Here is a 21,436-nt window from a genome sequence, read left to right as displayed (position 1 = left end):
TAATATGATCTACTACAATATTTTATCCTCAACTGACATTCATTTAATGTACCTGAACTGAACCTATATCTAAATAATTTAAAGTACTTTCAGTCAGGGAGCATCTGTTAAAAGAGAAACAGAGCTACTGCTTTCATGTCTCTAGGTCACAAATCTGAATTGTCACTTTCACTACTGTCCTTGCAGATATTGCCTAATTTGAGTATCTTCAACGTTTTCTACTGATATTTCAAATTTGTAGCATCTGCAGTATTCTTGATTTTAATAATTTTACCTGAAAAATGTGTTGCTGGAAAAGCACAGCAGGTCAGGCAGCATCCAAGGAACAGGAGAATCGATGTTTCGGGCAGAAGCCCTTCTTCAGGAATGATTTAATAATTTACTGCCAAATTATAACAGTTATTGTTTATTTGAATAATTTCTTATCTCGTTCTATTTCTTTTGTGTGAAGCTGTTTCCAAATTCCATACTAAAAGCAATCATTTTTTTCTTAGGAATGGAAATCTTAGCTAATCTTTGTAAAATTGAAGAGAATGTTGATATCATCTGTGAGTGTGTGGAACAGGAGGCCTATCGAGAGATTGTGAACCATTTGTCTCTCCAAGATATCTTGCTGTTATTGGCCAGCCTGGAAGCTCTGTATATGTTATCGAGTCTGGGAGAGGTGACTTGCACCAAGATTATCAAAGTGGAGAGAAGTATTGGTGAGTGATGATTTAAAGATGTTGATTGATGCCTACTTTCTCCTTTACACAGAAGGGCAATCGTCCACCTTTTGGCATGTTGAGATGCTACTTATAAAAGTAATGCACACCAATACAAGATTTTTTCCCTGTGTACTTATTCCTTTGAAAAGTGGTAGCAGAAGAAACAGAAGAGAGAGTTGGCTATTTGACCCCTCAAGGCTGCACTGCTGATCAACAATATCATGACTGGTTGCCCCAAGCCTCAACTTCTCTTAATGCTAGCTCAGCACAGCTGTAAACTCCCTGATACTTCAAACATCTATCTGCCTTCTCTTTAAATACTTGCAGTAATTTAGCCTTCACTACTCACTGGTAGAAAATTCCAGACATTCACTATCCTCTGGAAGACAAAATTCTTTTGAATCTGTTTTAGAGGAGTGTCCCTTACTTTGTGACCATGTACCCTAGTTTGAGAAGTCCACACTAATGGAAAGATCTGCTTAACATCTATCCTGTTAAACCCCATCAGAATCATGTATGTTTCAGTAAGATTACCACTCATTCATCTCAACTCAACTGAATAATAGCCTAATCTGTCTAACCTGTTTAGCTGTTCTCAATAAGTCAACCCCTACATCTCAGGAATCAGTGGAATTAATCACTTTTGAATGGACTCCAATACCGATTTATTCTTTTTTAAATGTAGGGACCAAAATTGTGCACAGTATTCCAGGTGTAACTTCACAACATCTTATACAGTTGTAACAAGACTTTACTGTCTTTAAACTCCAAACTGCTAATAAGAAAGACTGAAATTCTTTGTCCTTCATTACTTGTTGCTTGTGTATTTACATATTAACCTTGTGCATGAAACACTAAAACACCCAGATCATTGTGCTGCATATATTTGGAGTCACTCTCATTTAAATAATTTGTCTTTTAATTCTTCCTACCAAAGTGCATGACCTCTGAATTTTCAGTTTGAATGTCAACTGTCAAGTTTTTGCCAAATCACTCAACTTGTCTATATTCCCTTCCAAATTCCTAATGTCCTCAGATTAGCATCCCCTCCCACCTATTATTGTATTGTTAGCAAACGTGGATAAATTCTCCTATACCCCTCCTGCAGGTCACTAATAGAGGTAATAAGTAATTGAGGACTGATCCTTTGTGGCACTCCATTAGTTGCATATTTGCAACCTGAAAAAGAATCATTAATCCTGACTGACTTCTGTGTATCAATCAACACGCAATCCATGTTAATGTATTATTTCCAATACCAGGAACTCCTAACTTGTACAATAATCTTTTATGTGGCACCATGTCTCATGCTTTCTGGAAATACAACTGCACTGCATGTTCCGTTTTCCTTTATCAACTGTACTTATACAGAGCTTTAAATAGCTCTAGCAAACTTTTCAAACATGATTTCCCTTTCTTCAAAATCATGCTTACTTTGTTTGTGTTAAGCTTTTCTAAATGCCTTGCTGCTATTTCCTTAATAATGGACTCTAGCATTTTTCACAAAACAGATGTTAGGTTAACTGGCCTATAATTTCCTGCATTCTGGCCCACTTCCTCTTTGAACAGGGGTGTCACATTAGCAATTGTCCAATCCATTGCTACCTTCTCAGAATCCAGAGAATTCTGGAATGTTTTGACCAATGCCCTGCTGTTTCTGTAGTCACTGCCTGTAAGACCCTTGAATACAGTCTGTTAGGGCCTAGCAACTTATCTCCCTTTCAACTCGTTAGTTTGTCAAATACTATCCTTGATGATCGAGACTATAATAAATCTTGGCTCCAGTTAACACCTTGCTTGTCTGTAACTTTTGGGATGTTTACAGTGTGCATCAGTCTTCATGTTGACTTAAATTTTCTGCCATTTCCCTGTTTACTGTTATTGATTCCCCAATTGCATCCTCCTACACTTAGTTCAGCTACTTTTTATTTTTACATACCTGTAGAAGCTGTTGTTTGTTTTTATCTTTCTTGCCAATGTATTTTCATGTTGAAAAGAGTCAAGATTAGAGTGGTGCTGGAAAAGCACAGCAGGTCAGGCAGCATCCGAGGAGCAGGAGTATCGACGTACTTTAATGACCAATTTTCTCTCTCTCTATTTGCTTTTTAATTATCTGCTGCTGTTATTGAAAAGAATTCCAATCCTCTGGTCTACCACTGGTTTTTGCTGCTTTGTTTGCCATGGCTTTTGAGACTTACTTTGGCCTTTCTTAACCATTGGTGGTTTAATAGAGTCTTTTTTGACAGAAATAAATTCTTGCTGAGCATTATGGAATAGTTTCCTTAATGTCTACACTACTCATCACTGAGTTTCCCCTTAGTATATTTTTCCAGCCCACATTAGACAACTCTTTCTTCACACCTTTGTAACTGAGGATACTAGTTTGAGACCTGAGTTGCTCTTTATTCAAATTGATGTAGCAGATGTACTATGTGGCGATTGTCCCCCCTCCCCCCCGCCAAAGAATATTCTTAATTATCTGATCTTTTATTTATACTGCCTCATTACACATTACTAGACCTAAAATAGCCTAATCCCAAGTAAGTGCTGCAACATACTGTTCTTACAAGCAACCTCTGATGCACACTCGATATTTACATTTGAGGTGAGAGGGGAAAGATTTAAAAAGGACCTGTGGGATAACCTTTTCAAGCAGAGGGTGGTACATGTATGGAACGAGCTGCCAGAGGAAGTGGTGGAGACTGGTACAATTAGAGCATTTAAAAGTCATCTGGATGGGTATGTGAATATGGGCCAAATGCTGGCAAATGGGTCAGGTTGGGATGTCTGGTCAGTGCGGATGAGTTGGACCGAGCGACCTGTTTACTGTGTTGTATGATACTGACTGTGTCATCATTGCCCATCTCTAATTTATCCAGTCAAAATATGCAGATTACAATCATGTACAATCATACAATTATTGTATTCTCCTTTTAAGTAAATTTATACTTTGTCCTAATGTGAGACAGCTCTCACTTGTGACTTCCTTCCCTTGCCACTCCTTATTTACACCTGAACTGATTCTGCTTTATGATCTGTTACACATCTTACCACTTATCACCACAATGATACTGCCTTCATTAACAAACCTACCCCCCCACCTGTTCCTTTTTTGCTTATTTTTCTGGAATGTCGGATACCCTTGAATATTGAGTTCACAGTCTAGATGATTGTGTAACCACCTCTGCATTGTAAGTCATATTAACTCATTTGTTTTGTAACAAATGCTGTATGCGTTCAGGTAAAGAGCCTTAATCTTTGACTTTTACCATTTATAGCACACATTCTGTTCCCTTCTGCTATATTTTCTACCTATTCCTGGCACTGTTTGATTATCACCCTTCTCTATCCTGCACCTCTCGATTCTCTCATTTCTTTTAGATTTTTTTTAAACTTCCCTTCAATTGACCCCTCCCCACCCACTAAGCTGAGTAGTGCACTGCTCCTGACTTTACATCCACAGATCTATCATCATTTCAGAGATTGTAGATTATTATTTAATGACCCCCATAAGGCCTAGTTTCCAATAGGGAATGTTCCTTTATCAAATCTGAACGATTAGATTTTTAGATTTGTATTATGACACCTAATTTCTGCAAAATTAAGAATTTCAATTGAGGAATGCATGGTGAACAAGAAGCATTGGATGAGTATAATGCAGCTTTAAAACCAGCAAATACAGAACAATATAAATATTGGAAGATTTTTAAAAAAAAAAACAAATGAAGGCAAAAGGAAAATGTCCTTAAATACCGACAAATGTCAATCATTTCTGTGAATGCCTTGCAGCGCTGATCTAGTTGTCCTGTGTAACTAGCCAGCAAAACTATTGATTAAAAATCCAGTCATGAGAATCATAATTTCTGAATAATTTTTTAACTCAAACTTTCTGAAAGTACAATTTGCATTTTTAAAACTATTTAAAGGATTTTAATTGGATTGTAGTACGATTCAAAAAGATTTTTATTTTGTAGAGTAAACTGAAAGGGGCACTACACCGGGTTTGTAGTGAATTGTCTAAATTATCTTGTGTAAATTGCCAGCTGCTGTAACATGGACAAAAGTCATGGGAATGATATAAATCTAAAACCACCTACATAGTTTATGGGGTTATCAGAAGAATACTGTTCAAATTCTCCCACACACTCTCTGCTGTATTTACTAGCCTCTGTTATACATTTCTACTAAAAACATTTATTGATTGCAAAGCTAGTAATATCAGATGATTTCTAAAACTTAGGTGACACGTTTGATTTCATATAAGGTCTGTTATCATTTTCAGATCAGCTTGTTTGCCTAGTTTCTGTGGACATGCAGAACTTTCCTCCTGATGCACTAGCTGCAGTCAAGTTAGTAGAACAGCAGAGCATTCTTCAGCAGCCAACACCTGAGACCACTCGATCAGTCACAACCGAAAATGTTTCAAATCAGAGCACCCCTGTAACAGGTATGATATTTGATTCAATCCACTTATATATTTAGCCAAAATAGCATTGAATTGATTTGGGGCCGATTTGTAAGCAGTCTCTGATATCTTCCATTATGATTTAGTCCTCCAGCCTGATTCATTTGTTAACCTTTTGTGACCCCTTTGCTTTGTCTGAATCCAGTCAAAAATAATTGCAATTATCTCTGTCCTGTTTAGATATTGAATGAAGTGATATGGATTATGCATTTATCTCAATCATTGCCATGGCAGCGGAGGCTGTGGCCTAATGCTGTTATCATGAACAATTAATCCAGACACATGATAATTTTCATGCTATTGTGTTTGTGGTTCTTGAGAGCCATGAGCAGAACATGAAGTAGACGAAGGATTACCTTGAATAGGGAATACTTTATTGTGCACACTCTCAGCTCCACAGTTGATTTTAGACTGCCCCTGTAGCTCCCACCTCCAGGTTACCTGACCAGATCTATTGAAATGGCAACACACAAAACTACACAGCTAACTGCCCTCTCCCTTTATTTTTCCATATGTGTACACGCATGCACACATACGCACGTATCACATACATCCGACAATATGTACAAAAAAGAAACATAGGAAAAGGAAATGCACCCTCCATAGTTTACATTGAGGAATTGCTATCCCCCTGTGATACTGATCATGTCAAAGACCATCTCATTTCAGCAACCTGTTCTTGCGTAGTCTATCTGGATTCTGGAAGCTCCTCTTGTTCTGCACTTGTGTCCCTCTATGGCTGTCACTGCTCGGTGATGCTGCTGGTGTTTCCTCCTTGTGTATGCCCAACTCTGGCCTGAGGCACTTGACTTGGTTAACACCATTGGTCCTATCTGGACCGGCAAGGTATTCTGAGGCACCTCCCCCTTTGGTGAGATCGAGCACCCAGCAATTCTGCATCTCTCCTCAAGGCCAGTTTCATCCCTAGTCTACACTGTATATAACAATAGTCCTGTTTGAACCACCGCTGGGATCTCTTTTTTTCCCCTGATGTGTAATTCCTGCCAAACAGGGTCTTTCCTTTTTGAAATACCCTTTATTGCAAGGTTCCCACCTTTCTTAGCTTTTTGAATTCTCTCTATCTCATCTCTTGTCGCTTCTGGCTGTAAACATGGTTCTCAGCTGGCAGTTGAATATTAGGGATGCTAGCGAGCGCTGGGTCATTGCATGTGGCATTCCTGAGGAACATTGTTGAGTTGCCATCCTAGTGAATCCTTTGAGGCCATTCCCAAGGTGAAGTAATGACAAGCTTTCCTTACTAATGCGCAGGATCTGCACGATTCTGCTTTCTTCTCAGTCTGGGCATCCAAGTTCAACTGCCAATTTGCACCCCACCGGGTTGCCATTGGTGCACTTGTTCCAACACCTTTTCTCTTAACAGGGTAGGAATAAGAACTCTCATTCCCCACATTAAAAACCCATCTTGTACAACAATTCTTACCTCCTGGCCAGGTAAGGGTGTAATTCTGAGCAGTTTCTATGACAAGTCCTTCATTTCAGGACTAAGTGCACCACTAGGCTCAAGACCAGGATATTCCAGGTAGCGTTCCACACTTGACTGACTAACACTGGCACCTGGTCTTACTGGAAAAAAATTATATAAATTTCAGTTGAGAATGCCCTCATTTCCTGGTAATGGTTTACAAAGCATCTGTATTGCTGTGCTTCTCCGACTGTTGGTATTGAATTCATAGGAGTAGACAGAGCCAGTGCCTGTCTCTGCAGGCATGCTGCCACTATTGACAATTTTCCTGTGTAAGGGCCAAAAATGGAGATTAGCAGCCTGTGGTCTGTCAGTAGCATTAAGTGTCTGCTGTAATTGAAATTGTTGATTTTCTGGAAAGATCATCATCTTACCAAACACAGTGGCTCAGTGGTTAGCATTGCTGCCTCACAGGGCCAAGGACCCAGGTTCAATTTCAGCCTCAGGCGACTGTCTATGTGGAGATTATACATTCTCCCCATATCTGCGTGAGTTTCCTCAGGGTGCTCCAGTTTCCTCCTACAGTCTAAAGATGTGCAGATTAGGTGAATTGGCCATGCTAGCTTGCCCATTGTGTTCAGGGATGAGTGGGTTAGGTATATTAGTCAGGGGAAATGTACAGTAATAAGGTAGATGAATGGGTCTGGGTGGGTTAGATTAGATTAGATTACTTACAGTGTGGAAACAGGCCCTTCGGCCCAACAAGTCCACACCGACCCGCCGAAGCGTATACCACCCAGACCCATACTCCTACATTTACCCCTTCACCTAACACTGCGGACAATTTAGCATGGTCAATTCACCTAACCCGCACATTTTTGGATTGTGGGAGGAAACCGGAGCACCCGGAGGAAACCCACGCAGACACTGGGAGAATGTGCAAACTCCACACAGAGTCGCCTGAGGCGGGAATTGAACCCGGATCTCTGGCGCTGTGAGGCAGCAGTGCTAACCACTGTGCCACCGTGTCGCCCACTATTCTTTGGAGGGTTGGTGTGGACTGTTTGCACACTGTAGGGATTCTGTGATTCTATGATGAAGACAAAGCCAATCCTTTTTTTCTACTTGGACATACTTCTTCATTAATGTGCATTTTGGTAAGACAAAGGCAACATTTACAGTTCATAGTTGGGCCTGGACAATGTCATCGAACAAAGAAACCTAGGGGTTCACGTATATAGTTCCTTGAATGTGGCATCACAGGTAGACAGGGCAGTGAAGAATTTGGCACATTTGGTCACAGCATTAAGTATAGGAGTTGAGAATTTGCCCATTGGTTCGGGGTAAATATCGGATAGTAGGGTAGGGGAATGGGTCTGGGTGGGTTACTCTTCGGAGGGTCATTGTGGACTTCCCACACTAGGGATTCTACTGTTGTTCAAGACATTGGTGAGACCACCTTTGGAGTACTATATACAGTTCTGGTTGCCCTTCTGTAGGAAGATTGGTGGGGGGGGGGGGGGGGGGGGAGAATGTGGAGTTCAAAACTAGAAGACTTAGGTTTAAGGTGACGAGGGAATGATTTGAAAGGAACCCAAGGGGGATTTGTTTCACAAAGAGGATCATTTGCATATGGAATGAACTGCCAGAGGAAGTGATACATGCAGGTGCAGTTACAATATTTAAAACATTTGGACAAGTATAAGAATAGGCAAGGTTTAGAGGGATATGAGCTAAATGAAGGCAAATGGGGACTAGTTTAGTTTGGGAAACCTGGTTGGCAGGGGCCAGTTGGACTGAAGGGTCTGTTTCCATGCTGTATGACTCTGTGACCTTGATGCAATTGTAATGGGCCTTGCCCCTCCATTCGGCAAAATGTGTGACAGGACAATGCCAACCCCATTAGGTGAGACATCACATGCCAGCTGCAGCTCACTTTGAATCGAAATGAGCCAACACTTGCGGTCTTTTTAGGATTTGTTTCATCTTCCCCCCCCCCCACATTCCTGGTTAATTTCCATGATCACCTTTTTCCCAACCAATGCACAGTTGCCAGATCAGACATGAATTTGGTCTAGTAATTTACAAGTCCCAAGAACAATTTCAGTTGAGACACATTCTCTGCTCTAGAGGCCTTTATGACAACTTCCATCTTGGGCATCTTGTGTAGTCCCTCCTCATCAATTACATAGCTTAGGTATTCTATGGAGCTTTTCTTTTTAAAAAAAAAACTTACATTTCTCTTTTTTTAATTCTAAGTTGTGTGCATACAACCTTTTTAGAGTTTTTTCTAGGTTTCTCAAATGGTTCTCTTCCGAGGATCCAGTGACCAGAATGTCATGCAGATATGATGCCAAAAGGCAGTCGCTTGTAGTGGAACAGACCCTGTGTGTCACTATCGTCAATGGTGACTGGAGCTCCTTCATGATTCCCCAATCGCAAATAGGCCTGCAACAGATCCATTTTTGAGAATCGATTTCCTTAGCCAGTCCACTGAACAGATTCTCAATACGTGGAAGTGGATATTGAGTCTCTGTGTCATTTGTGTTTGTCTAGGATAATTGGAGTAACCTATTCAGTGGTGGCTACTGGTTCAACAGTGCCAGGTTTTTCAGCAGTTCCAGCTCCACCTCCACTTTAGGCATGACAGCATACAGTACTGGATGCACCTTCAGATTACTTGGATGAGCCTCCTACTTCAATTTAGGTTAATTTCTAATCCTTTTATTTTCCCCAGGGTTCCCTTAAAGACATCCTCCTACCTGTCTGGAATATCTTGCAAACTCATTTCTGAATCTGCCAGTCTATTAACCATACCCAATTTAGCTTTAATTACTGTAATCAAGAGCATTCTAATAATGCAGAGTAGTTGCCTTTCACTATGTGCAGAGGCAATTGGGCACATTGTTCCCTTAGCTATATTTTTACTAGTACATAGCCCTTCAATGGCAACAGTTGTTCCACGTATGTCTGTAGTATAATCTTGGCAGGCAGTGACGGTGCCTTTACTTTTCCCTATATATTGATTTGGGAATCAGACACCACTACACCATATCCATTTCCACCTTTACTGTTTTATCCTCTAATTTGGGAAGAACCCAGAAACTATTAGCTTCACCCCATGCCAACAGGATGTTTAACTGAAATTCTGCTAACTCTGGGCCTTCGACTTCTCCCACAGACCCAGCTGACTCCCAGTCTATTCCCTGACTAGCAGCACTTACGATCTTATCCTCTGAATTATCTCCTTTAGACACCCCTTCTCTTGCTTGTGTTGTACCAAGCAATTTCAGGCAATATGGCCCACTCGCTTACCCTTCCAGCACTGGGCTTCGCGAGTCCAGCACATCGACTCTTTGGGGCACTCAAGTCACATCAGTGGTATTCAAAGGATGGTACTGCACCCTACTGAGTTTCCACTGCTCTATGCTCCTAGGTATTGTCACTCAACTCTGCTGCTTCCCTGGTATTCAATCCCATCAAGGTAGCAATTTCAAAAGCTACTTTGAAATCCAGGTCTCACCTTGTTAGTCACTTCCGTCCGAAGCCACAAGCCAAACAGTCCCGCAACGCACCTTGGAGGAACCATCCAAGTTTGCAGTGTTCTGCTAATTTCTTCAAGGCAGCCACAAATTGGCATTGGATTTTTCTTCTTGCTATATCTGTCTATAAAAAGGGAAGCATTCCATGATCATCAGTGGCTTTGGTGCAAAATAAATTCCCAACACAGCATAGTTCTCGGCATGTTTTCTCTATGGGTTTTTGTGGTTGCACTGCACTCCTTTGCTCCCAGTGATACTCAAGAAAACTGGTACCATTATGCCTTCAGCCACCTTATTTACATTTAAATTCACATCAAAATATTCAGTGTACAGAATCCAAAATTCCATCTCTTCATCAAATGGTCCTATTGCTCCAAATTGGCCTGTCATTTTAGTTTCCTGCCATTTGTCTAATTGCTGTTCACAGCTGGTCTCCTGCATGAATGCTGTCTGCGCCAGTTACTCTGTCGCCCACTTTGTTAGCATACCGTTGTTCTCTGCCATCGCCCACAGTCTGAGTCCCATTGTGACTGCTGTCCGCAACAACTTTGGCAAGCTGTCGGGCGAGCACTCCCTTCTTCAGCCAATGGCTGTGGCCCAAGTCTCTTCATACCTGCTGCTCTTGACCTGCTTTCGGTGCGTACTGTTCTTCCTTGACATTGACTGCAGCCTGAGTCCCCTTGCGACAGCTTCCCTTGATGTTACCTCTACAATTCTGTGCCATTTTGGGAGTCTGGGTGACATCCTTCCTCCTGACAAAATAAACTGCATTAGTGCACAGTTTGCAGCTCATATCCCACTCTCATCACCAGTTGTTGTAATTTTGGAACCACAAATAGAACATGAAGTAGACAGAGGGTAAATCTGAATAGGGAATGTTTTATTGTGCATCCTCCCGGCCCCTCAGTCTGTTCTTAGACAGCCTCCCCTAGCTCCCAAATCTGGGTTACCTGACCCACTGTCTTAACACACATGCATAACAATACAGGTCACCTGGGTTTGAATCTCACCATGGCAGATGGCACCATGGAATTTGCATTCAATTAAACATCTAGAAATAAGAGTCTATGATTGCTATGATACTCTTGTTGGAGCAAATTACTGCAGATGCTGGAATCTGTAATGAAATCAAAAAATGCTGGAAATCACAGCAGGTCAGGCAGCATCAGTGGAGAGAGAGGAAGCTAACTTTTTGAGTCTAGATGTGAAATTGATGTGAAGTATGGAGGGGCAACATTTTTTTGCAATAGTGGTGGTGTGGAGTGCTAAGGGAGAAAGGATGTTGATAGCGCAGATTAAGTGATTGGAACGTGAGAGTGGTAAAACAATTTGTGCATAACTGCCAAACTGGAAAGAACAAACAGCCACTCTGGAGATGGTGGAGAGGACATGGTGACAGAATGTAACAAGTAAAGCTAAAAGAAATGGAAGAAACGGAGTGGTTTCACAATCTGAAGATATTGCACTCTAATGTTAAAGTCCAGAAGGTTGTCAAATGCCTAATCTGAAGATAAGTTGCTCCTCCAGTTTGTGCAGTGATTCGCTGAAACTATTGTCAATTGTCGGAAAAGCCCATCCTCTAAATTCCCTGAGGGAAGGGGACTGCTATCCTTATTGGGTGTACCATACATATAAACCAGGCCCACAGCAATGTGGTTCACTCTTAACAGGACAATTAGGGATAAGCAGTAAATGCTGGCCAAGCCAGCAACACCCACTGTGAATGAATTAAAGTAAAAACAAACGGACAGCTGTGATTCACCCTAACCCTCCCTGAATTAGGGACAGCAAAATATCTTGAGCTCCTACTTCAATCACGATCAAATAATAATTTGAAAGTACTGGATATTTATCATTACTCAGTTATAGTTTCTAAAGCATCTGTCTTGTTTCCTTATTCATTGAGTGAAATTGACTCCTAGGACTCATCTTACTAGTTGGTTATTGGATTTTCTTCAGCTACTAAATCCCATCTGCCTTGAACTTGCATTAAATTTCATTGGAACAGTGCAGGAGGCAGTTGGCAGAAATTTGAAATAATGTGACAAGAAGCTGAGGGTCACATTTGCATCCTGAACATGGCATTCTATATAATGCTATTCTTTGTGTTGATCTCCCCAATGTCGAGGAAATTTCATTGTGACATTTTGCTCTATGGGGAAAAGACTTCTGCCAAGAAATGGTTGCAGAGGTAATGGTGATGGAAAAGCTGAGAGGCATACCCAACCCAACCATGATATTCATTGACTTAGGAGTACAAAGGGATGAAATTAGGGCTTTTTTAAAAAGGGATTGATTACTCGGACTTAGAAAAAAGGCGAGCTTAGGAAAAGTGATGGGGGGTCAAAGGAAATAAGATGGAAACTTCCTTTTGTTTGAGAATTATATTAGCTTTCAAGAAGATGTCCAATTTTATGTGCAAGGCAGTCAGGTATGGATTTTTTTGTCAATAAGCATTGTGTAATATTTTTAGAATTGTTCTTTACTGCTGGAAGAACAATTGTAATAAAGTATTTACTTAAATGCTTGCATCTGAAGTTCTTTATACAAATGCATGATGAAAATTACAAAACTTCTCAAAGATTTTATGCTTGAGTCAAGAATAATCATTTGAAACCTGAGGTATTGACTGCAGGCTTCGATAGTACAGAATATATTGGACTGAATGTAGTGAATCTTTCCCAAAACATTTTCATGACAGTAAAATGTTCAGACTATTTGGGCTTTTGTGCTAGATATTTGGTCATCATTGGCCACATTTGTAAGTAGATCTCGCGTGCATAATGTGGATTGTACCTTTACCTGGTGAAGTCTCTAATGACAAGTGAAGTCTGGAATTTTAACTCAATTTGTACTCTGTATATTGAAAGAGCCCACACCACCACTCTAATTTCCCTGTTCATACAAGGCACATTAAATAAAATATTGAGTACTAGTAATGCTATGACAGTGAGTTTAAATATTACATGTTACATAATGTTAGTTGCTCAACAAAAGATGTTCAACTTATGTTCCTAGTTAATGCCAAGAAAATCCATTTCAGTCTGCATGTAGTCTCATCACCAAATCTTGAAAGTAATAGCCCAATTCTGAGGTTCCAAAAAATTATGAATAGCCAAGTTCATGTAATAGTAAATAATTTATGGAAAAATATTTTTCTAAAAAAAGTTCAGTCTTTAAATTCTCAGTTAATTCAACCCTATCTCACTTACAGAATATTCATTTACAAAGGCTACCCGTGTAGCAGATCTGCCTGTAATTTCCAATAGCCACTCCCACTAAACTGTACACTGTGCGAATATCAGACTGACTAGAGTGTCAGCTGGTGGTGCTCATATTACCATACTCTGATCAATGGAAATGTCCCCTTCTGAGACTTCTGAGCAGATGGACTTTTAGCCTAGCAGTCACTTGCTACAAAACAACACCCTAGTTTCTGTTACCTGCACTTCCTGCCACTGACTACCCTCTCCTGGTATACAACAGTTTCCACCTTTGTTCCCAGCTGATCAAAGTTCGTTAATTAATAAAAAGGTTCTTAGAGTTTTACAGTTTAGTGGAATCTGACCCAGGCCTATCTCTAGGAATACCAGACTTGTCTATTTCGGCATGGTATTGGTTCAGTGCCAGTAATCAATGAAATATACCTTAGTCAGTCATGTTCAGATGCGTAAAGCAGCTGATGGATACATTCTTCTTTTGTGCAGAGGAGGTCATATCATTTTCAGTGGATGCAGTCAGGTAATTTGAAAGAACTTTGGTCTTCTGCTGAGAGTTGAGCTTTCCAGGAATGTAAGAAGTTGTAGAAGGAGCAATCAAATCAGAAGTAAAAAAACCAATAGGGTAATTATGTTGGAGGAGGTTCCAGTTTCCCAACATGAACTGGGGTAGTCATAGTGTGAAAAGTTTAGAGGAAGCAGAATTCTTAACATGCATCCAGGAGAATAATTTAAACCAGTATGGAGAAGGCCTGACAAGAGAGGGGAAGTCCTGGACTTAAATGTAAGGAATGAGGTTTTAGGCAAGTGACTGAAGCATTTTTGGGGGGAGCATTTTACAGATTGTGGTCACAGCTCCTTTAAATTCAAGATTGTAGGCAAAAGGACAGTATAGACCTGAAGTCTTAAGTTCTAAAATAGGGGTAGGTAGATTTTAATAAAATCAGACATGATTTGGTCTGGGTGGACTGTGGGCAGAGATGTGCAGGTACATCTATGTCACACCAATAGATGCATTCAAGAAAGAAATGTTCTAGTACAGAGAAAGGGTGGGAACAACAAAACCAGTGTACCTTGGATGTCGAAGGATTTACAGGATGGATAAAGAGAAATTAGGAGATGTATGGCAGACACTGAGGGCTCAAAGCAGCAAAAGCTGAAGCGGAGTATAGAAGGTATAAGAGGGAACTTAAAAAGATTAGGAGAGCAAAAAGAGACATGGAAGGATAATGACAGGTAAATTAAAAGAAACACCTAAGTTATTTTGCAGGTACAGTAAGAGTAAGAAGATAACTAGGGAAGGAGATTTCGAGGGGATGTTTTACAGGGTTTTTTTTCACCCAGAGGATGATAGGAATCTGAAACTCACTGCCTAAAAGGCTGGGTAAAGATAGAAACACTCATAATATTTAAGAAGTATTTAGATCGGCATTGCGATGCCAAGACGATAGACCAAGTGCTGGAAAATGGGATTAGAATAGTAAGGTGCTTGATTTTGTTCATATGTGGACTTGATGGGCCAAGGGGCTGCTTTTATCTGTGCTGTAGACCTCTAACACTCGGTCACTACATTGCACTCCAGTTGTCATCAAAGAAGAGATGACGTTGTTTGGCATACTTTGCTGTAATGTAAAGTGGTGCAACAGATGTGGGACCTGACAACTTTCCAGCAATAGAACTGAAGAATTGTGTTCCAAAAGTATCTCCACTCCTAACCAAGCTGTTCTAGTGAAATTACAACATTGGCATTTATCCAGTCCAAAAAAATTTGCCTAAGTTATCTTCTGTCCACCAAAAGCAGGGCACATTAACCCAGCCAGTTATACCCATCAGCCTGCTCTCCTCCATTATCAATGTGGTGGAAGGTACTGAAGACCATTCTGTTAAACGGCACTTCATCAAAAATAATCTTCTCACTGATGCCTAGTAAGCAGTTGGGGGGGGTGTCAGGTCATAGGGACTCCTAAATTGGGATTATATGTTAGGCATTTCAAATTTAGCTGTTGTTTGGATGCTGTTTTATGAATGTATTGGACAAATTACAAATGAACAAACAGAATGTAGCAATGAGCTTGTAGTTTGTTAAAGTTGGGCAACAGATTTCCGTTAGTAGCAGCAGTAAACCAGAGAGATAGTTATTGTTGCAGTAATTGTATTTAATAAATGATTGAACAGTAATTGAATAAATGAATAATTGATTTTCTGCTGGGACCTGAGTAAATTTTGCAGTCTTAAAGGAGCAAGTCAGTTCAACCACATATTTACTATACTTTATTCAACCCAGTCACTTCCTCTTTGAGGAATTAGGTAAGGTAGTTCCTTGCTGATTTAACTTTACATATTACAGGTAGACAACCCTTTATCTGAAAATCCGAAAAGCTTCAAAGTCCAAAGGTTTTTTTGTGAAGTGTTTTTTTCTCATTGACAAGATTGTTTGGTGTGCAAACAGTTAACCCAACTCCACACCCACTTGATGTGTGTCACTCACATGTGACATGGGGGGATGTGGCCCAGCACTGGCAGGCCTCAATTTTGTCTCAAGGCAGTTTTACTGAGTCTTACTCCTCCGATAAGATTTTTAAAAAATTTCACCATCAAACTGTCCTTATTCTGAAATTTGAAAAATTCTGAAGTCCAAAAACCAGCCAGCATTTTGTGTACCTGCACTACCACATTGTTGTCAAATAGCTCAAGTTCACATTTACTATAAGTATTTTCATTGAAGTTGTCCTGTGAAAGGAATAATTGTGGCACTACCCTTTCTTGCAGTCTGACTTTAGCCAGGATTTTCTGATTGCCAGGCGATCTTTATTTCAGAGTATATGGGAGTTGCCAATGGAGAGTCGGTGGAATCTGTCAGACTTGGAAGAAATTTCCTTGGAAACTGAAGATTCCAATGGACATTTCCTCACCACCTGGAACCTTCAGTCTCCATTCAAATCAGGAAAATTCAGAGGGTGCCAATGCAATAAAGTAAATAGTTACTGAGAAAAAGTTAGTTTATTAAATGCATGGATTGTCAGGAGTTCAACTGTTCAACAGGCCCCATATTTTCTTGCCACACATTCCCAACCACACCTCTCCTCGGCCTTCTATACCCTCCAGACCTCGATCTAACTTATTCCTCCTCCACCTCCACCACCACCTCCTCCACCTCCACCACCACCACCTCCACCCCCCCCCCCCCCCGGGCCCCCTGACCCCGGCACCCGTCCTACCTGGCATCCCATGCGCCTGCACCGTACCCCTTACTCATTTACATCCAACCCTTTGTCATGTTACCATCTGATACTACCACCTTGCTATCTGACATCCTACATCCCAGCATAATAACATCACAGTTAACCTTATGTCCTTATGGTTTGAAAGCTGCTTTCAAAATGTCTGTCAGGACCTGTAAATTTCAAAACATGACAGCTGACTACAGTGAAAAGGGTTTGCCATCTCCAACAGTTTTATGCTTTGAAAGAACCATCAGAATGGACATATGGCTTCGCATTTCCAAAGGAGACCTGGGTGGCATCTCCTCAGAAATACAGCTCCCCCTTCTTTTGTTTCAAAAACAGGACCAGAGTAGCAATCTGTGTGAGATTGTCTGTCCTCAGAACATGCAGCCCTTTTGATTTAGTATGTTTAGGGAAATGAACAATACTGTACTCAAGTTAATGTAATGTGTTTGTTAATTAATATTTTTCCGATTTAGTTGCAGCATTGGCATAATATGCATGAATATGTCTTAATTTTAAACTAGTACAGAAGCATGCAGTTCTAAAGCATGAAGAATTAGGAAGAACATATTCAGATTAATGAATATTAATCAGTCCAACCTCATCCAGCTAATCACTGGTACTTTTCAATTCTGGTTCAATTGAAGTAAGTTTGCCAGACAGCATTATATATTCTTTTCTCATTTGATTTCTGTAGCATCAAGGCCTCTTGGAGTTCCCTCTGCCAGCCTGTTGGAAGCAGATAGTGAGACATTTACATGCCAGTGGTAAGTGACCTTTGTGAGCCAACTCAAACTTTTTTTTTTTGAAAAATCACTGTATTTTTTTCCTGTGAGAAATGTAATCTTGTCAGTGTAATTTTCACATTTTTCATGTGAAATTCTGATTGATTGAAAACATTTGTGATTTCTGTTAAAGAATGAAATAAAGTAATTGAAAGAGATAAGATAAAATGATATGTAATTAGAAATGATTTTTGAAACAATGGTTAGCTCAAATTCTTGGTTTGGTATTCTTGTATTTGGAGTCCAATTCTTGATCCATGAATCATTAGAATTCCGACAGTGGAGAAAGAGGCCAAGACTTAAGTTATGGGTTCATTAGTGCAGAATGATTAAGTGATATAGTTTTGATTTCAACTCTACTTGTGTCAGAAAGTTGTGGATTCAAATTATAGGATCATAGAGCTCTACAGCATGAGAACAGACCTTTTGGTCCAACTCCTCCATGTCGACTAGATAACCTAAATTAATTTAATCCCATTTGCCAGTATTTGGCCCACATCCCTCTTAAACTCTTCTTATTGATGTTACAACATGAATTGCAACATTTAAAAGGCATCTGGATGGGATTGAGTAGACAGGGTTTATAGGGATCTGGGCCAGATGCTGGCAAATGGGTCCAGATTAGTTTAGAATATCTAGTCGGCATGGCCAAGTTGGACCATAAGGTCTGTTTCCATGCTGTGCAACTCTGTCTCTGAGTTTCCACATCAATGCCATCATTGTGACTGCCTATTTATGTTCCAATCGGGAACATCTTTATTTCCTGGTAGTGGTTGACAAAGCATCTGCTTGCTGTACTTCTCCGACTATTGGTATCTGATTTCATGTGAGTAGGCTGAGCGAGCCAGTGCCCACCTCTGCAGGCCATTTTCTGGATTCCCACTTATGGGCTAGAAATTGAGGTTAGCAGACTGTGGTCTGTCAACAGCACAAAGTGCCTGCTATAAAGGAAATGGGTGAACTACTTAACACAGAACATAAAAGGCAATCCTTTGTTCACTTGGGAATACTTCTCTTCCATCTTTGTTAATGTGCATTTTGGTAAGACAAATCAAGGCAGAATTTACGCAATTGATGGTAGGGCCTTGGGGAATGTGGTTGAACAGAGATCTAGGAGTTCAGGTACAAAGTTCCTTGGAAGTAACATCGCAAGTAGACAAGGTGCTGAAGAAGGCATTTGGCATACTTGTCTTCATTAGCCAGAGCATGGAGTATAGGAATTGGGACATCACATTGCGACTTTGTAGGGCATTGGTGAAGCCACTTTTGCATGCAGTTCTGGTTGCCCAGCTATAGGAAGGATGTTATTAAATTGGAAAGAATGCAGAGAAGATTTACAAGGACGTTACTGCAATTGGTCAGTTTAAATTATAAGAGGAAGCTGAAAAGAATGGGACATTTTCCCCTGGACCGTAGGAGGTTTGAGGAATGGTCTTATAGAGGTTTATTAAATCGCGAGGAGCATAGATAAGGTGAAGAGTGACGGTCTCCTCCTTAGGGTAGGTGAGTCCAAAACTAGAGGGCATAGGTTTAAGAAGCGAGGGGAAAGATTTAAAAGGACTTGAGTGGCAACTCTTTCATGGCATATACATGGAATGAACTGCCAGAGGAAGTGGTAGATGTGGGTACAGTCATTTGGACAGGTACATGAGTAGGAAAAGTTCAGAGGAATATGGGCCAAATGCAGAAAGTGAAACTAGTTTAGGTTGGGAAACCTCGTCAGCATGGGCGAGTTGGACTGAAGGGTCCTTTTCTATGTAGTATGACTTCATTACCTCTTTAACTTAAGCAGACGGTGTCACTGCTGCTGAAATTCATGTGTTTGTTGCATCTGTACTTGACTGTTGTAACAGACTCTTGGCCAGCTTCCCAAGTTCTTCTCTTTATGAAATTGAGGTGATCCAAACTTCCTGCGATAGTTTCACCTATTGCTTGTTTGCTGATGGACCTTAATTGGTTACTGGTTAAATAATGCATTTTTTTAAAAAAAATCTTTATTTTCATGGCCTTCTCCATCTTTGTAATCTCCCTAAGTCATAGAACTTTCTGGAACATCTGTCTTCAAATTCTCATATTTTGGGAATTCCCAATTTTAATTGTTCTCCCTTTGGTGGTCATGTTTACAACTCTCAAGGCACTTAGCTTTGGAAGCCTTTCCCAAAGCCCCTTTACCACTTTTCCTTCCTTTCTTCCTTTAAGGTGCCCTTCAAAACAGACCTGCTTGATCTTCATCTCCTCATGACCTTGTTTAATAATTTTCTGTGATATAGCTTGGAATATTTTATTACATTGAAGGTACTTTATAAATTCAAAATGTTAATCTGATCCATTGGCTGTGGGAGCACTATCTATAAGCATGGTGTGTTTACTGTTTATCATGAATTTAAAAAAAAAAATCACTCATGGGGCATGGCTATTGATGGCCGGACCAATATTTATTGCTTTTGCCTAGTTGTTCTGGAGAAGGTAGGTGGTGGTGAGCTGCACACTTGAACAACTGCTGTAGTTAGATCTGCAATGCCGTTAGGGATGGAATTCCAGGAAGTTGTTGCAATGACACTGTAAGCATGGCAATGTATTTCCAAGTCAGTCTGGTAAGTGGCTTGGAGGAGAGCTTGCAGGTGGTGGTGTTCCTTTGTATCTGATGACTTTATGCTTCTAGATGGTATTTGTCAAGAGTTTGAAAGGTGATATCTAAGGATCTTTGGTGAAGTTCAGCATTACGTTGCATTGCATAAATGGTAAGCACTTCTAACAGGCATCAGTGGAGGAGAGAACAAATGGTACCACATCCACAAATAATCAGGTGGCTGCTTTGTCCTGGATAACGTTCCTTGAGTGTAGTTGGAGTTGCACTCATACAGTCAAGTGGGGAGTATTCCACCGCACTCCTAACTTCTGGATAGGATTTAGGGAGTCAGAAGATCAGTTATTTGCTGCAATTATCCGAGTCTCTGACATGCTTTTGCAGCCACTGTGTTTATGTGGCAAGTCCAGTTCAGTTACTGGTCAGTGGTAACTCTGAGAATGTTGATAGTGGAGGAGTCAGTGAGGATAACACCATTGAATGTCAAGAGGATTGTCTCTTCATGGAGATGGTAATTCTTTGTCTCTAGTGCAAATGTTACTTCCAACTTTTTGGCCTAAAATGGATGCCTTGCTGCGTTTGGATGTAGACTGCTTCTGTATCTGAGTCATTGTGCAGTCATCAGCAAATGTCCTGACTTATGAGGGAGGGTAGGTGATTGATGAAGCAGCTGTAGTTGGTTGAATCTAGGACACTAGTCTAAGGAACTCCAGACGTGTCCTGGAGCTGAGAGGCTGACCTTCAGCAGTCACAGCCATCTGCCTGTATGCTAGGAATGATTCCAACCAGCAGAGAGAATGCTGATTTATCAGCAGAAGCAGGACATTAGATACTAATCAGGCTATTTTACTGGCCATGTTTGGCTTAATGTCACAATACTTGACCAGTCCAGAGTTTGTGTCGTAAACTTCAAAAATCATTGTGCTGTCACCTTTTGTGGGTCTATCTTTCTGATGGGACAGAACACAGTATGGAATAATGTTGAATTGTAAAATTGGCTGACAGATATGATGCTGAGAATATAATATCAGATTCCTGCCAGAAGTGGCATAAATTTCCCGAAGGTAACTGAGGATATCATTTCCAATTAGTGTGGCTTTATTGTGCCCATTACCTGGGCCAATGTTGGGTGGTCCACTCTGTTTTACTATTGTTCCACATAGTAGTTTGATAGAACTAAGTGAATACTTCATCTATATCAGAGGGTATTTGAGATTCAGTTACATAAGTGTATGTCCAGAGTCACATTGGCCAGACCAGATAAGGTTTGCTGATTTCTTTCCTGAAGGACAATAAAGAACTAGATGCATTTTTATGACATGCTAATTTTATAGTTGCTGTTTCTGCTTATAGCTTTCCATTCCAGATTCTTTGCATTGATATTCATATATAATGCTTCTGCCAATTTTATCATTCTCTCCATCCTTAAATGTACAACCCACCTCGTCACAGCTTTCCTGACATTGGTATTATCTGCAAACT

The 21,436-nt window shown here is 40.4% G+C and overlaps 1 protein-coding gene across 1 annotated transcript in view; it reads left to right on the top strand.

Moving 5' to 3' along the window:
* The window catches only part of LOC122563310 (AT-rich interactive domain-containing protein 2-like), a 258,669-nt gene that overhangs the window by 192,045 nt on the left and 45,188 nt on the right, over window positions 1-21,436 (top strand). Inside the window, exons 10-12 of the mRNA XM_043717025.1 lie at window positions 495-704; window positions 4,990-5,154; window positions 17,280-17,349. Of these exons, the coding sequence (XP_043572960.1) occupies window positions 495-704; window positions 4,990-5,154; window positions 17,280-17,349 (445 nt within the window). The remainder of the gene's footprint in view (window positions 1-494; window positions 705-4,989; window positions 5,155-17,279; window positions 17,350-21,436) is intronic.

The sequence above is a fragment of the Chiloscyllium plagiosum genome, chromosome 26 (assembly GCF_004010195.1).
Source record: "Chiloscyllium plagiosum isolate BGI_BamShark_2017 chromosome 26, ASM401019v2, whole genome shotgun sequence".
Taxonomy (NCBI): domain Eukaryota; kingdom Metazoa; phylum Chordata; class Chondrichthyes; order Orectolobiformes; family Hemiscylliidae; genus Chiloscyllium; species Chiloscyllium plagiosum.
This window is presented reverse-complemented; position numbering and strand designations above follow the sequence as displayed.